This window comes from Sturnus vulgaris, chromosome 20 (assembly GCF_052056855.1).
Source record: "Sturnus vulgaris isolate bStuVul1 chromosome 20, bStuVul1.hap1, whole genome shotgun sequence".
Lineage (NCBI taxonomy): Eukaryota > Metazoa > Chordata > Aves > Passeriformes > Sturnidae > Sturnus > Sturnus vulgaris.
In genome coordinates, this window is record NC_142262.1 from 6,187,931 (window position 1) to 6,203,750 (window position 15,820).

General features: G+C 52.7%; 2 protein-coding genes across 3 annotated transcripts; both read right to left on the bottom strand.

Moving 5' to 3' along the window:
- Positions 1-1,421: 1,421 nt before the first annotated feature.
- Positions 1,422-6,398, bottom strand: LOC106854347 (CMRF35-like molecule 2). Of its 2 annotated transcripts, none has more exons than XM_014878241.2 (7): positions 6,295-6,398; positions 5,866-6,204; positions 4,980-5,046; positions 3,928-4,031; positions 3,341-3,393; positions 2,643-2,777; positions 1,422-2,361 (listed from the first exon to the last, which is right to left on the bottom strand). In XM_014878241.2, the coding sequence occupies exons 1-7, from the start codon at positions 6,332-6,334 to the stop codon at positions 2,227-2,229; spliced, it is 873 nt and encodes a 290-aa protein (XP_014733727.2). In that variant the 5' UTR covers positions 6,335-6,398; the 3' UTR covers positions 1,422-2,226. The 2 variants fall into 2 exon arrangements, with proteins under 2 accessions (XP_014733727.2, XP_088032508.1); XM_088176382.1 differs by having other exon boundaries at positions 4,980-5,115.
- On the bottom strand, positions 6,356-10,256 carry LOC148221564 (uncharacterized). Its single transcript, XM_088176812.1, has 8 exons — positions 10,086-10,256; positions 8,948-9,283; positions 8,674-8,761; positions 8,135-8,476; positions 7,539-7,597; positions 7,126-7,304; positions 6,857-7,076; positions 6,356-6,696 (listed from the first exon to the last, which is right to left on the bottom strand). The coding sequence occupies exons 1-8, from the start codon at positions 10,222-10,224 to the stop codon at positions 6,356-6,358; spliced, it is 1,704 nt and encodes a 567-aa protein (XP_088032938.1). The 5' UTR covers positions 10,225-10,256.
- Between the last annotated feature and the right edge of the window lie 5,564 nt (positions 10,257-15,820).

The window sequence follows — 15,820 nt, forward strand, 5'->3', positions numbered from 1 at the left end:
AACAATTCTTTCTCAGTATCCCATCCAACCCTGCCCTCTGGCACTGTGAAGCCATTCCCCTTGTCCTAGCACTCTGGGCCCTTGTTCTAAGTCTCCCTCCAGCTCTCTTGGACACCCTTTAGGCACTGGAAAGGGCTCTGAGGTCTCCTTGGAGCCTTCTGTTCTCCAGGCTGAACAGCCCCAGCTCTCTCAGCCTCCCCCCTGTGAAAGTTTCTGGGGGGAAGTATTTCAGAAGAAGAAATAGGAAGCAGTGGCTGGGTGGTGATAACAGCTCCTGGGACTTCCATGACCTCCGGTGAGCCTTGTGGGCACATTCTGCCAATAAAGCTGAGGGAACACTACAGCCGCAACACCCCCAACGGTTTTAAGAGGAAGAGGTTTTGATAAGCAGGGGTTCCCCAGGCTCAAGAAAGACTCTGAGCAGCCTGTTGAGCTCTGGGAGGGCTTCCCCTTTGATAGGAGCAATTTGGTTTGTGACTGAAGAGCTGCAAGATTGCCTCAGCATCTTCATACCAGCAGGAAAAGGCTCCTTACCTAGAATACTTTAGGTTGCAAAAGACCCCTAAGAACATCAAGACCATCCATTAACCCAGCACCACCAAGGCCACTAAACCACGTCCACAAGTGCCACCTCTACATCTACACATCTTTTAGACCTCTCCAGGGATTGTGACTCTAACATTTCCCTCAGCAGCTTGTTCCAGGGCTTCACAGCCCTTTTGGTGAAGAAATTTTCACTAAGATCCAATCTGGCACAAGAATCCACTGGCACAACTTGCAGAATTTTTTCCCCTTGTGGCACCTGTTTCCCCTTGTCCTGTTGCTTGTTACCTGGGTGAAGAGACCAACCTGCACCCGACTACAGCCTCCTTTCAGGTAACTGGAGAGAGTGAGAAGCTCCCACCTCAGCCTCCTCCGGTTCAGCACCCCTGCCCTGAAACCAGCCTCGCTGCAAAAAGCTACAGTGCCCAAATTCTCATGGCAAAGGAAAATTAATCTTTGTCAAAAGCACTTGCATGGAACTGTGTACGTGTAAGAGCACACCACAAATGGACACCCAGCCCTATTGCCTGTTTTTCGTGGAAATGGATGGATGAATTGCCTGGCACTGGGCTAGAGAAGAGTGAACAGTCATGGGGGAGGGCACGAGCATGCCAGGAGCAAGACTACATGGAACGTTCCAGTGAGGAGTGATGCTGCTGCAGCAGCTGGTAGTGGGGCTGTGAGTTTGTGCTGGAGCCCTAGGAGTCCTTGTCCTTAAAGATCTGAGTTCTCACACAGCTGGAGCCCAGCTGGGCACCAGCAAGGGGCTGGAGCCCAGCTGGGCACCAGCAAGGGGCTGGAGCTGCTTTCAGGGTGGCACTCTGCAATAACTCCTTTAGCAGGTGGGTAGTGCTGTACAAACACAGTCACACACTGCAACCGATGCCATCAGATTCTCGGTGTCACTGATAAAGCAGGAACATTTCATACAGGAAGTATTTTGTGGGTGCCAGAAAAAAAGTTATCAGCAAAGCAGAGAAGAGCAAGGTGATGGTTGCAGCCCATCTGTGTGCTCCCAGGTTGGGAGTCCTCAGGGGTGGTGGAAGAGAAAGAGCAGGAGCACACTGCTTGGGAGCCTGTGGGACCAGGGGTTGGGGGAGATGACATTTCTGCACAAACATCCTGATTCACTTCACCCTCCAATGAGCACCCCATGCAAATGCACTTGGATATAACATTTCCCACTATCCTGGCTCCCAGGAGCTGCCAGCTGGCATTAGCATGAAAAGATATCAGTCTGAGGTGACCAATGGGTTTGGGAGCTCAGCCCACACGAACAATGCAGCCAAAGGAGCAAGTGGGATGAGTGGTGAGCACAGGGAACCAGCTCACCCACCAGCCAGCCTCACCTCCCCTGCCCACCTCTCCCACGCCCTGCCTGGCAGGTCTCTGGCCTGGATAACTGACTTCATGGGGGAGAGATTTATTCCCAGCACCACTGCTGTACAGATGAGGACTCCAAATTGCATCTGCAAAGGGATGACTTTATCTTCAACCTTCTCTGTGCCTCCACACAACCTCATCCTCTCTGATGTTGCTTCAAAGAAACATCCAAGCCTTGGAGAGCAATAGCTCTGCCGTCAAGCTAGCTCCTGCCTGAGCAGAACATCAACCCCACGTCCTCTGTGCAAGTCTCGTTGGTGCTGCCAGCAGCAGGAGCAGCCCATGGGGCCGGGTGCTCGCTTATCTCTCCCACACTGTGCTGTAGAGCTCTTCACTGGGCCGTGGAGCTGATGGCACATTGGCGTAGATCTGATCCTGCTGTGGAACAGGCTTCTGCACTTTGGCATATAATGCGTCTTTTTCCTCTTCCAAAGGCTGGGAAAGCAGGGAGATAAACAAAAAACATCCTTCATGGAGTTGCTCCAGGCAAACGCTGTCTGCTGGAAGCTCTCTGTGATGTTTTAAGCACACAGGAGCAGCCACAGGGACCGGAGAGGGAACCCACATTAGCCAGGGTCACTCGCACCCCAGTTTGGTATTTCCCTTTGCAGCCCCCTCCTTCCCCACCCAGCCCATCCTGCTGCCCGTTCTGTCCCCCACCCACTCCAGCTTTCCTCCCACTGCCTCCAGCTTGGCAGTGCTTGGCATTGTCCTACCTGAGCACTCTTCCTGACCCCTACGTACTCCATCGGGGGCGTTTCCAGGGGGCGGGCAGCCCAGGCATTGCTGTACTGGCTCTCAGCCGCGCCCCTGCCGTGGTTAATGTCCGCATAGTTCAAGGCCTCTGCATCCTGATGGAGAAGGATGAGCTCTTACCCTGCTGTCACTCACTGCCTGCATCCACAGGGGTGGGAATATCCCCCAACCTGCTGCCTATCCTGATGGGTGTGGCAGGGGCGCTGGATGGAAATAAAAATTGAAGCAAGAGCTGGCTCAATTTTCCCCAGAGAAATTCTAGTGACACCAGCCCTTCCTCAAGAGCTGGCAGAAAAATCAGAAAATACTTTCCAAGCAGTAAGCAAGGGGCAGCTATCCTGCAGCCACTTCAGGTGTGCTTTGCTGCAGGTTCCCACGGCTGTTTCACTCAGAGAAGCAGCTCCCATGCTTGGAGAGGTTTGGAGAGAAACCTCTCAGCTCAATCCTAAATTCCTTTCCCAGGAATACTCTGTGATAGTCACACGAAGTCCGTGGTTGTGTCTTTCTGTTGGTGAACAGAGCCCAAAGGATCCCTCCCAGCCTAAAGTGCCATGAGCCTGGCTGAAAGCAGCGGCTCTGGCAGCTCGGGGTGCAATGTTTCCCCTCTCCATGTGAACTTGGGGCACAGAATCCCGAGAACTCATGAGGTTTTCCTTACTGTAGGTGACATGCTGCGAGTCCTGTCCATCTCTATGTCTGTGCCGGATAGGGCTGCATGTGAGTGAAAAAAGAGGAAAAAAAAGTATTGAGAAACTGCACTGCCACTGCAAACCTTGCCATAAAGCAGGACAGGAACCTGACACTCCATGAGCCATCTAAATTGGAGCAGTTCTTCAAATAAAGCCAGACGCCACCTGCCAGCTGGGAATGTCCCCTCCTGTCCCTCCCCATCCTTCACACTGGCCTTAAACTTTTCATCAAGCCTAGTGTAAGCCCGGCTCATGCCAGTGAGCCCATTTGGAGAAGCTGATGGTGCCCAGACAAACCCAAGCAGATTCTGTGCCCAGCAGCACCCACCCCAAGGGCTGTCATTCCCTGCTCCCAGGGGACAACACCCATGGGATGGTCCCACTGTTCCCTTGAAGGAAGAAGACCTCCTTGGTGGAGGTCTCAATGATGGACTGAGAACTGGATGGATCAGGAAGGGAATGGGAGAGGAAAAAGAAACAGAGGGGAAAAATAACTGAAGCAAAGCAGGCTCTGTTACAAAAACAGGATGTGTGTGGCACTGAAAACTTCACTCACCCTTCTTCTTTCTGGAGAGTATTACCAGAATACCTGTAGCCACTACAAGCAAAAAAAGAACCACAATGACAGCTGGAATGAGGATGTGCTCAACCACGTTCAAGCTGCAAGAAAAACAGAGTTTATGTTTTCATGCTTCTGAGGATGAACCAGCATGGAGCAGGGTTGCAGGAAGCAGCTGTGGCCGACACAGAAAGTAGCTGTGTGGTGCAGGGCTTGCTCATCACAGCAGCATGCGATGGTCAGGCTGCCAGCTGGGCACAGAGCAGAGCAAACCAAAAACTGTGGAACCAAAATGACACTTGGGTCTGAGAGCCACTTTGTCTTCAGTGATTTAAGGATGGATTCCTGCATTTACTCTGGTTTAACTCCACTCTTTGTTAACCTTATTTGTAACGGACAAGCAGGAGAAGTTGGTGAACAAGCACATCTTGAGTGTGCTGATGGGGAGTGTCAGTTTTGCCTGCTGCTGGCATCACCTCCCACAGGCAGGAGAGAAGCGAGGAAGATCCAACACTCGTTTCATGCTTTTTCAACTAACTTTGCCAAGCTGTGTGTGACTACAAAGAACAGAACACTGGGCAGCACTTGACTTCCCTCCCACGAACTATCTCCACTGAGTTTTGGGAAGGAAATTAGGTCCATGTTGCAAGCAGAGACCACTTCTCCCACTTGACTAGAAGCACTAGAATTTCTGACATAGAATTAGAGAATGATTTGGGTCAGAATGGGACCTTAAAGATCATCCAGTTGCAACCCTCTCCCATGGGAAGGGACACCTTCCACTAGGCCAGGTTGCTCTGAGCCCCATCCGGTGTGCCCTTGGACACTGCCAGGGATGGGGCATCTACAATGTCTCTGGAAAACCTGTGTCAGGACCTCCCGACCCTCACACGGAAGAATTTTTCCACGTGGAATGGTCTCTAAATGCAAAAACAGGAGCTTTGGATCCTTTTAAGGGAGGTGTGAAGAGCCCAATGGTTGCAGGGCTCCCGCTGCATTAGAGAGCTTATGCAGGAAAGTGGCTGTGGTAAGCAGGAGCTGCTACTCACACTTGAGGGGTGGAGGGGTTTGATGTTGACTGCACAATTTCCGCCTGGGAAACTGTCTGTGTGTGGCCTGTTACAAAGGGAATAAGATCAGAGAACGTGGTGGTGGTGCAGGTCGATGACAGAAGGGTGGAAGAAGCTGTAACAAAAAGAGGAGAAGCTTGGTTGATCTCTGTGGGGAAAAATGGTGTGAGTTTTGCAGCGAGTCAGAAGTGACCTACCTATGTGCTGTCACAGCATGAGAAGCTGGGTCCCCTCTGCCATATCCAGAGGACACATCTTGAGGTCAAAGTGCTCTGAGACCCTTCTCCTGCCCACAAGGCTTTTCACATTCTTAGTCCTCCCCAAAACATGCACAAAACAGATTCACCCTGCAGAAAGGGAGTCTGGGCACCCTGTGCCCGGTTTAGTACTAACACAACAACCCCACATACATATTCTCCTGCTATGTGGGTTGATCTTTGGCAAGGCAATGCAGATGGATGTTTCCTAAACCCAGGGCCTGGTGCCCAGAGGTGCTGCCTGTCCCAAGTGGGAAATGGGGAAGCACAGTGCAATGAAGAACTCCCCAGTGTTGCACAGTAAGGCAAGGAGGGCACAGAAAAGGCCTGCAAGAGCTAATGAGGAAGAAAACTGGACACAGAGAGCACAGTACATCTCAATAATGGAGACGGCTGATGCTGGGGTGCCAAGAATGGGGCTCTGGGGAGAACTGAGAATAGGGAATGAGTGATGGTGGCAGCTACTACACTCTGGGGACACACCCTGGGGGTGCCCCACCTGCAGGGGCACCCATCAGCTCCAGGCTGTCCCCATTGCAGCCCTGCTCCAAGCAGCTGGAAGGGGACACATCCATGCTGGACCTGGGAGACCTGCAACCCACAAGTACCTGGGTATACGATCACCTCCACGTCAGCAGTCTTATCAAACGAATATCTTGACGTTCGCACCCCACAGCGGAAGGTGCCCTCATCCTCCTTGGACAGATCATCCACGGTCACCGTGAATGCCCGGTGTGTGCGGTTGTCTCGGATGGAGAACCGGCCCTTCCGCACCTCGAGACGCGACTCCGAGGTGATGACGATGTCCTCACTACAGGAAAAAACACTACCCGGTTCGCACCAGAATTTCGGCAGCTTCTCCTGGTCCGGCTCGTAGGTGCAGGTGACCGACAGGGAACCCCCCAGGAATCCCCACACACTGCCGGGTCCCTTCACTGCTCCGCAGCCTGTGGAGACACACGGAGGCGCGGGAGCGCTGCCGGCACATCCCGCCCTACGGGGCTGCCCACCAGTGCGGGGCTCCGGCCCAGCCTTACCTGGAAGCAGCGCCCAGGTTAGCAGGGGCAGGAGCTGCATGGCCGCTCCGGGACGCGAGGCTCAGCGCGCTGCCGCTCTCGGATCCCCTCGGCGGAGCCCGGCCCGCCCCCGGGGCCGCCCCCGCGGCACGGTCACCCCGTTGGGGCGGAGCGCGGGGATCCCCGGCAGTGCTGGACAGCGGGGACGGCCGAAGAGACGAGGGGGGAGCGGCGGGGGCGTTTGTTGGAGCCGGCGGGGAAAGCAGGAAGCCCCCGGCGGGGCCCCGGTGCTGCCCTGCCCCTGCCCGGGGGTCGGGACCGGGCGAGTCGGGGGTCGAGCGGTGCCGGCCCTCACGGCCAGCACCGGGAAGCAGCGGAAAGTGCTGCCGGTCTCCTGAGGAGCGTCCGGCGGGAGCGTCAGGGCTGCAGATGCGGAGGAAAGATGAGAGGGATGCAGCGGGTGCCGGACGGGCACCGTGTTCCTGTGACCGTGGGGAAAACGTTCAAGGATCGACCCCGGGTTATGATCACCTCCACATGTAACGGGGAAAAAATCCCTTTAGCATCCCACAGCTGAACGTACCCTCATCCTCCTTGACCAGTCGCTCCATAGCCACCCTGAATGCCCGGCTCACGCAGCTGTCCAGAATGGAGAACCGGCCGTGCCGCGCCTCGGGCTGTAACTTCGAGGTGCTGACCATGTAAGCGGCACAGGTAACACCAGTACCTGTACTCGGTTTGCACCAGAATTTCGGCAACATCTCCCGGCCGGGCTGGTACGTGCAGGTGACCGAAGGGAGTCCCTGCACGGTGTCGGGCACCGTCACTGCCCCGGAGCCTGTGCAGACACACGGACTGGCGGGAGCGCTGCCGCTGCACCGGCACCTCCCGCTTCTCCTGGCGGATCCAGGGTGGCTCCGAGGCCAGCACCAGCAGGAGCCACACGTAGGTGTTGGAACAGCCCCGCTCCTCCTCTTCGTTGTGTCTCTGGGGCTTCGCTTCCTCTTTTGCCGCTGGTACCACCTCCGTGACTGCTGGAGATTCAGCGAGATCATGGCCTTTCCTGTTTCCTAGAGTTTCAGCTTTTCCTGGTCATTGAGATTACTTGCTGTGCGCTGTCCCCTATGCCCTTCCCCAGGGTCCCCCCCTTTCTTCCTCCAGCCCATGTCAGGACACAGCCTGTCTCTCACTGCCACACTGCCCAGCCCCTCTGGACAAGCAGGGGACCCAGTGGGAGAGGTGGAAGAGCTCAGGACAGGGCCAACCTGAACCCCAGACAATCCTCCAGGCTGGGTAGTGCTCCTGCATGGCCATCCTGTCCTTCCTAGGGGAATGAAATGTGTAACCCCAGCACCTTATCCCAGTGGAGCTGGGCAGGAGCACTCACTTCTCTTGCCAGGATGTCACCCCAGGCTGTTCCTAGCACAGCCCTTCTGTGGCTCAGGAGCCCCATGCTCTGATCAGGTCCCTCCAGTGTCTGCAGTTGCTGAATGGGGGGCAGAGTTATGGAAGGACACTCTTCCTTGGTTATTTCTCAGCTGGAGACAGGCATTTGATGGCTCAGGCAGAGGTGGCAGAGCTGAGGGCTCCTCTCTCCCTGAGGAAGTTCAGCTGGGCCATGGTGGAGCCTCCACAGCCCCTGTGACCCCACGTCCCTCCCAGCCACAATGCAGCATGTCCCCACACAGGTATTGTGCATCAGCTGCCATGGGCATCCCGGGCAGTGCTGGCAGCTGAAGGAAGGAGCAGACTGACAGACAGACAAGCACACAAGGCCCTGCAGGATACCCTGCCTTTATTGCAAAATTGTCTTCAACTGGCAGCTGCAGTTCAACAGACATGGGCTCTTTGCACCCCAAACCTTTCCTTCTCCAGCCTAGGGGCTGCAAGGAAGGGTCGAGACTTTCCAAGGGCAGAAGTAGCTGGAGCAGAACCTCTCCCAACACGGGGCAGCCGTGAGAGGCGGCACAGCCCCCGCAGGGTGGGGGCCAGGGGAGCAGGAGAGCGTCCCTGGGGCACTGAGGTGGTTGGGACAGGTGAGCAGCCCCGTGCCCTGGTGCTGTTGGATACCTCCAAGAGCTGCAGGTTTTCCTGGTCAGTGCTCCTGCCGTGGCTCCTCACCCAGGCTGCCCCACACACCATGGCCAGTGCTATGAGTACCTTGATGCTGAGCAGGAACAGCAAGACGACACTGAACTGGGACCTGTGTAGGAGAAAGGAGTTTATGCCAGAGCTTTAGTAGGGTCTGGGGAATGAGGATGGGGACTGGGGCACTTGCATAGCTGCCCTTCTTGCCCCCAGGATGCTCCTTGGGGACTCAAAGCTGGGAGATAAATGCATGGGAATGTTTTAGCCAGAGGATGTTGTTGGGGGCTTGGCCAGATCCAAGGCCTGACTCACAGCTCTGGAGGCTTCCCACAGCCCCTGGGACACAGAGGATTGGTGGTCAACGGGCTCATGTTGTGGTCCTCAGTTGTGTTTGAAACAGCTGGCGGAGAAGACAGAGTCAGAGCAAAGTAAAGACTCCCACAGCCCCTATCCTGCACAGGAGTGTCTTCAGCAATGAAGGTGCAGGAGGTGGGTATGGAGGTGTCTGGGCAATGTCCTCAGCACTGCTGAGGAGGAGGAAAAAGGGGGAAGTTCAATGTCAGCTTTGCTTCCAGCCCTGTTTTACCTGCAGAAACCATCACCTTGGTGCTGTGCCACATGTTGATCCCCAGTTTCCTCCTCACTCCACAGGAATACCGGCCTGCATCTCCCAGTGTGACACTGCTCAGTGTCACTGTGAACAAGTGTTCTGCGTGGTTATCCCTGATGGACACCCTGTCCTGGGTCACTGTCACCTCTGAGCCATTGGTTTGGATGATGTAGGTCAAGCAAGGCCAGCGGGAGTTTTTGCGGCACCAGTACTTGGAGTTGAGCATGTAGCGAGGCTTGTAGCTGCAGGACACTGTCAGTGAGCTGCCCTGCTCCACTGTCACCTGCTTGGGGCCTGTCACTGCCTGGCCACCTGCAGGGGACAGAGAGATGTTGCAATTATGTTGAGACGGACTGGCATCACCACTAATCCTCTATTAGAAAACTTTTCATACCTTCTTCCAGAGTGTATACTTCTTTCTGACAACTCTGACTCCTTTCCTCTTAAGCAGCTCCACACAGCTCTGACTTCTCTCCTCTCTGCATATCTGGCTCAACCCCAACCTGTCCCTTTCCCAGCCACCTTATCCTGACTATCCCTCACATAACATCTTCTTACCTTATCTGTCCCTTGCACGACCACATATCCCATCCTCCTCACAGCCAGCCCACTCCATCCCAAACTACAGCAGACACTCAAACTACAGCTAGGAGCCACCTAGCCCACTCTTTTATAAAATCCAAAGTCATTGGGCAGGCGAGGCTGTTTCCACTCCTTAGTAATGAGTACAGCTGTAATTCATTGGGAGAGATTGCCTCCTGCACTATCCTTTCAACATATATTCCCACAGAGAGAGGTGCTGTAAACCTATCCTTGGGGGTACAGTCTGAGGTAAGCTGTGCCTGTGCACCCACTCTACAGTGCTGAGGTGAGAGGTCCCCATCATTAAAATAAAGATTCCTCCATCAAGGGTGTATGTTAGTAAGAGAGTGAAAAGCCTTATTCCCGGGAAGGACAGGGAACAAGTGAATCTCAGAGATCATGCCCTGTAACTGCCCGAGGAAGAGTTTGGGATCAGCTGGTCTTTAGCCATGAACACAGTGAGCTTCCTGGTCTGCCTCAGCCCCAGCCTCTCCACATCTCTGCCAGAACCCCTGATACAGATTTGCCTGACCTGTGCTCGTGGCTCTCATGAGGAAAAGGGTCCAAATCAAGAAAATCTTCATTTTCCAGCTTCTTGCTCCCAAGGTGGAATTTTCCCCGTGATTTTTCACAAAAAGTCCTTCAGGATGAAGCCAGGCCCACATGCACATGGATGTCCTGAGAGTTTTCCAAGCTGTCTTCTCCTGCAACTTCTCTTTGGGCAGTACTTACCCACAGACCCTGGATGTCTTCTTTTTAGGACAGTCGCTTCCTCCTCTCCACCCAGGGCTCATGACTCACTCTGGGGGTGTTCCATGACAGAGACTCTGCTTTTTGTCTGAAATAGTCATTGAGTTCCCAGGAAAATGCCAAAATGCAGTAGGTTCCTCTACTGTGATGCCCATCCCAGCAGGCACCAACGACCCTTCCCTTGCACAGAGCCCAAAAGATTTTGGGGCATTTTGGAGGGCCTGGCCAGAGAAGGGATGCAGGGACAGGGGTACAGTGAGTGCAGGTCCACCCCTGTTGATGGACTGGTTGGGATGCTGAGTTACTGTCCCATGATGGACTGGGATGATGAGCAACCATCCATCCTCCTGCACCGCTGCTCCCTGGCTTAGGAGTGGGCTGCCAGCTTGAGCTGGGCTGCTTTTCTTTGTTTTCTCAAGCAGAAGAGTCTCATTTCCTCCCCAAACCACCTTTTTTTGGCACAGCTGTGGGGTTTTGAGTGACAACGCTGTTCTTCCCAGAATTAAATGCTTCCACTAAAAGTTTTGGAAACCCAAACACAAAAAGCAAAGCTGCTTCCCTGGCTTTCTTCCAATATGCCCCTTGGAAAGAGCAGGAAGCACAAACCTCCAGAATCCCCTTCTCTCTCAATGCCTTGCCATGGCAAGAGGAAGCTCTGGGTCACCAAGTCCTTCCCAGCTGACTGGTTGTGAGCCAAAACACTGTGAGTAACAGCAGGATCTAAATTTACAAAGTGACTGGAGATGGCAAACCTGCTTTGTGCTGAGAAGCTTCCACTCCACCCCTCTCATCTTCCTTGGGAATGCATCCCTGCCACTGCCTGGAAAATCACAGTGCATCCTTCCCACCCTTCCCTTGGAGTGAGAGGAGGACTGGGAGAGGTGGCTTGGAGGTAGAGGCTCTGCATGGATATGTGCAGGGAAGGTGCCTACAAAGGTATTTGCTGAATAAGGGTTTCTCAGTTACCTGAAACCAGACAGGAGCCCTCCTTCAAAGAGCCACTTTGCTCGAGTTGCTGGGGAATTTTTCAAGTCACATCCACACCGTGTCATTACTACCACATTACCATCAGTTGTGAGGTGCCATTTCCCTATTTCCGGGGTTTGGGTTCTGGACAGGATGAGCAGCTGCCCAGTCCAGTGCAGAGGGTGGGACTCCCTGCACAGACTGAGGCCACCTTCTCCCCATCATGGCAGTCCCCAGGACTGTGTTACACCCCAGAGAGCTCCTGGCTGTGTCAGTGGGTGAAGGAAAATCTCCTTCCATCCCCTGAGGATGATGCAGCAGTCATTTACAGCCACTCAACATCAGCATCGTGACTCTCACATGGGATTTTACTCCGGTATTTCCCCTCTCCTGCTGTGTTGAAGGGGCCCTGGCTGAGTGGGACACTGGCCAGGGGCTGTCAATGAGGGGTTTGTGAAGAGGATGGCTCCAGCTCAGTGCCTCAGCCCCAAACAAACAGCAGTGTGTGAACATCCTCCTGGAGCAGAAGGTCAAGATGAGAGCAGGCAGAAATGAGGAACCCCAGAGTGGTGACACAGAAGTCTGTCACAGGAGGACCCATGATGTTTATCCCAATTAAAGTAAGTGCCAGTTGGAAGGTGAAACCAGAAAGGAAGTAGAGCAATTCAGACACAAAACAGTGCAACACAGTGAAATGAGGAATCACTCTGCCTAAAATGTGGAGAGCCCTGCAGCGAGCCCTTCCCACACCCGCCAGGCAGGGACCAGGTGCTGAGGTGCTCCAGAAGCCCGGGGGTGTTGGATTCCACAAACCTGGGTTTTTTGACCTTTCTGTGCTTTCAGGCACTGACCCTCTGGAGAACACTGATTTTGACCTAAGGCCTTGGAGACGGCTTCCAAATTTGAGTGATGAAGTTAAAATCACGGGTGTGTAGTTAAATAGAAGTGTGCGCTTTAACATGGTGATGGGTTTTAAATTTGAGGTTTTTATATTACAGTAATAGGTATGAGACAACATGGAAGATTTTACGTGTTATCTCTTTCTTTGTTCATCTTTCTTCTTATTCCTTCTTCTTCATAGATTTCAGATAGTAGTTTCTAGTTAGTCAGTGTCACTCTAAAGGTCATGAGGATCTAGTTATTGGGTCAAAAGTATAAATAATATAAGTATTAATTCGCTATTAAACTGTTTATCTTTAAAAGACCTTGTAACAGTTGCATTTCAAGCCATTTTTCCTCGCTTCTAGTAAGTAGCTAGGAGTGCTGTCGAACGCTCTGTACTTTCTAATAAGATTTAATAAACAACCCAGCCCAAACACGAGAAAAACTGTTTCCATCATGTTTCTCTTAATCCTAGTTCTGAGTGAAAGCAAACGAGACTAAAACAAACCACTAATTAGGTGATGCAAAGCCTCCGCACAGCAGGAACACGGGGGGAATGGATAAACACAGCCCCCTGCGCAGGGCAGGCTCTGCTCCGAGCCAGCATCTCTGAGCGGTTTGCCGGATCCTGCAAGCTAAGACCTCTCTCTCTTTTGGCAGAAAGAAGCACAAGGCGAGGCTGCTCCGTGAGAGAAGCAGCATTGCTGGGACGCTTCTCAGGAATCCGTCTGATGCTCCCTGACAAGAGCGCATCAATTTGCCTTTCGGTGTGTGCTGCACGCAGGGCTGGGGCGAGCACCCTCGCGTGGCTCAGTGGCCGCATCAGCGAGCAGAGCGTGTCAGAGCCCCGGCAGCGCCGCCGGGATGTGCTGTGGGCACGGCACAGGGGATGGGACGAGATGAGCTGAGCTGACACCTGAGCCCCTGCAGCCCCTGGGCAGCGCTCCCAGACCCTGCCCAGCAGCAAGGCGACACTGCCCGACGCCATCAGGTGATGCTTTTGCTCTAGTTCTGCAAGATTATCAATCCGGGTTTACTCTCTGACGTTGGTCCTAACAAAACGCCTCAAAGCCTTCCTGAGACAGGCAGTAATTGAATTAACCAGTGCATGCATCTCCTTGGTTCAGGGCCCAGCAAGAACAGATCTTCCCCAGTTCTCATCCCACTGTATCACCCACCACCACAGCTGAGCCTTCCCAGAGTCCTGTCTTCTCTGGACTTCAATGATGTTTCCAATCCCCTACTCTGTTATTTAATCTAGGTTCTTTAAAAATAATCAAGTCATTTCAGTTTGTTCTTCACAAGCAGATTTAGCAAGTTCGGTGAAATTTTCCTTAGGAGATAAGACTGAGTATAATGATGTAGCTCCTTTAATGCTGGCTGATTGAGCAGGCACTGTCTGATCTCTCCTTTCTGCTGCCATCTCAGATAACCAAGATAAGTCCAGATCATTCCCAGATCTTCTGATTTAGCAAAGCCAGTAAAAGTGGCAAAACATACTTGCTGAATTTGTGGTGGTGGAAGATTTGCTCTGGGCTCCACTTGAGGCTGGACTTAGCCAGAAAGGCATGAGGCAGGGGTTATTTAATGCAAAGAAATTAAGAATCCATACTCGGTGGATTCAGAGGATGAAATTCTGATCCCTTCCTAGCTCATGGGAAAGGAATGACTTCAGCAAGGCTCCAGTTTCCCCTAGATGTGTCGTACAGGCAATCCAGAGAGATGCTACAGTAGTTAATGGGGTTGGCAGCAGAGAACAAGCAGGAGCAGGAGGACAGTGAAGCAGGAACTCCTGAGCTGGATTTAAATCTTCCACTGTTAGAGCTGTACTTCTCAAGGCAAATACACAAGTAATTAAGCTACCACAGATACAGTCTGTGAGCAAACACACCAAATAATGGATCTAAATTGCAGGTTCATTTGGAATCACTCCTGCCTTTTACAGGTCATTTCCTCTGATTTCATTGCTCTGCATTGATTTCAACTGGCCAGCACTTGCTTGGGGCTATAAACTGCTCACTGGCTGCCAGTGAAACCTCTGCTGGGTCTGGGGGAGGCTGGTAAAGCAAATGGTTTGCTTTGGGTGGTGGGGAAATGCATTCCTTGGTGTCTGAAGGGAGGCAGTGATGCAGGTGTTGGGCTGCTGGGCTCTGATAAAGCTGCTGCTATCACTCATCTGCTATGGGTTAGGTCCTCCAGCATGAGAAAGTGGGATAAAGCCCTTGGAGCAGGGCCACGGCATGCTGGTGCCTGTGTTTTGCCAGAAATCTGTGTTATCTCATTAAGCTGCATTACATTTGGAGATATCATGATAGACAGGAAAACAATCTTCCTCCTGAGTGAGGTTAAACCTGCAGGGCCGAGTGTGTCTGGTGCAACACCAGTGCCTGCAGAGGGAATGGACAGCTTGGCTCTGTGAGGCTCCTCAGCCAGCAGCATCTCCTCTCCTTTGTGTTCAGGGTAGTGAACAAATGTGGCTCGAGCTAAAAAGTCAGAGAATGCTCTGAGCCCCAGAGCTTCTCCTCCAGCAGGGACCTGCCAGAAATTCCCATCCAGGGATAAGCAGACCTGAAGCCTCAGACCCAGTGAGATGTTGGAGGCTTACTGTCCTGTACACTCCCACCTTCCAGTTGAGGTTTGTCTGAGCACCTGCACAGTTTGGGTGCCCAGGGCAGAGCTGTGCAGTCCCTGCAGTAGATCTGGGTCTGTGGGGCCCAGCAGACAGCTTGGGTCAGGCAGTACCACCCTTCTGGGCCAGGAGAAGGCTGAGCATGCACTCAGGGTGGTGGCATGAAATCTCCATCCTCAATGGGCCATGACAGCACTGGGACATCCACGGCAGGGATTGTGCTGATGTCCATGAGAGTTTAGGAGTTTTGACAAGTTCTTGGTGTGTTTAAGAGTTGCCCTAACATTGTTGAAGCTCCCCCTGAGGTTTGCTGCTCTCTATTTCTTGGCCTTGCCTGCTGTGGGGTGTGTGCACTATGTTGAACCACTTGTTAATTTTCTGATCCCGACACCAGGGCTTGTGATGTCATTTATTTTTGTGCATTTATTTTTTTTGCCTTCCAGGGCATGAGGCCATGGTTTGGCTGCAGGATGGTCTGGGTTGGGTCGGGCTTTTTGGCCTCAGGCAAGCCTGAACCACACTGTCCCTATTGGTTTTAAAATTTTTTTCTGGCTGTTGTTTCTGAGTCCAACCATCTGACCCAGCAGAACCATCTCTGCAGTCAGAGGAAATAATGGACATATTATTATTAGATATAATTAGCAATGTCAGGCCCAGGCAGTCAAACAGCAATGGACGGGTGCAGATGGCTCTTGGAAACATGGTCTGTTCCTCTGGCTTGAGGCCATCTGCTGATCTGGAAGGAGGGAATTGGAGACTGAATCGAGTCTCTCTTAAATAAACTTCTGAGTAAAGATTAATTTATTTCCAGTGCAATTGACAACATCAGTTTACTCTAAAGGGAGTCATAAATAAAAGGATCCCAATGGGATATTGACTGTAACCTTCAGGTCTAGGCACAGCTTCATCTTGTTTCTAATAACATATTTTTTTTTTACTCTAAGCAAGGTCCTAACTGGGCTCTGTTAATGTGGTGAACCTGCCGGGGTAAACCAGGCTCAGCACCAGTTTGGTAGAGAAGCTGAAATGGCCTGGCTAGC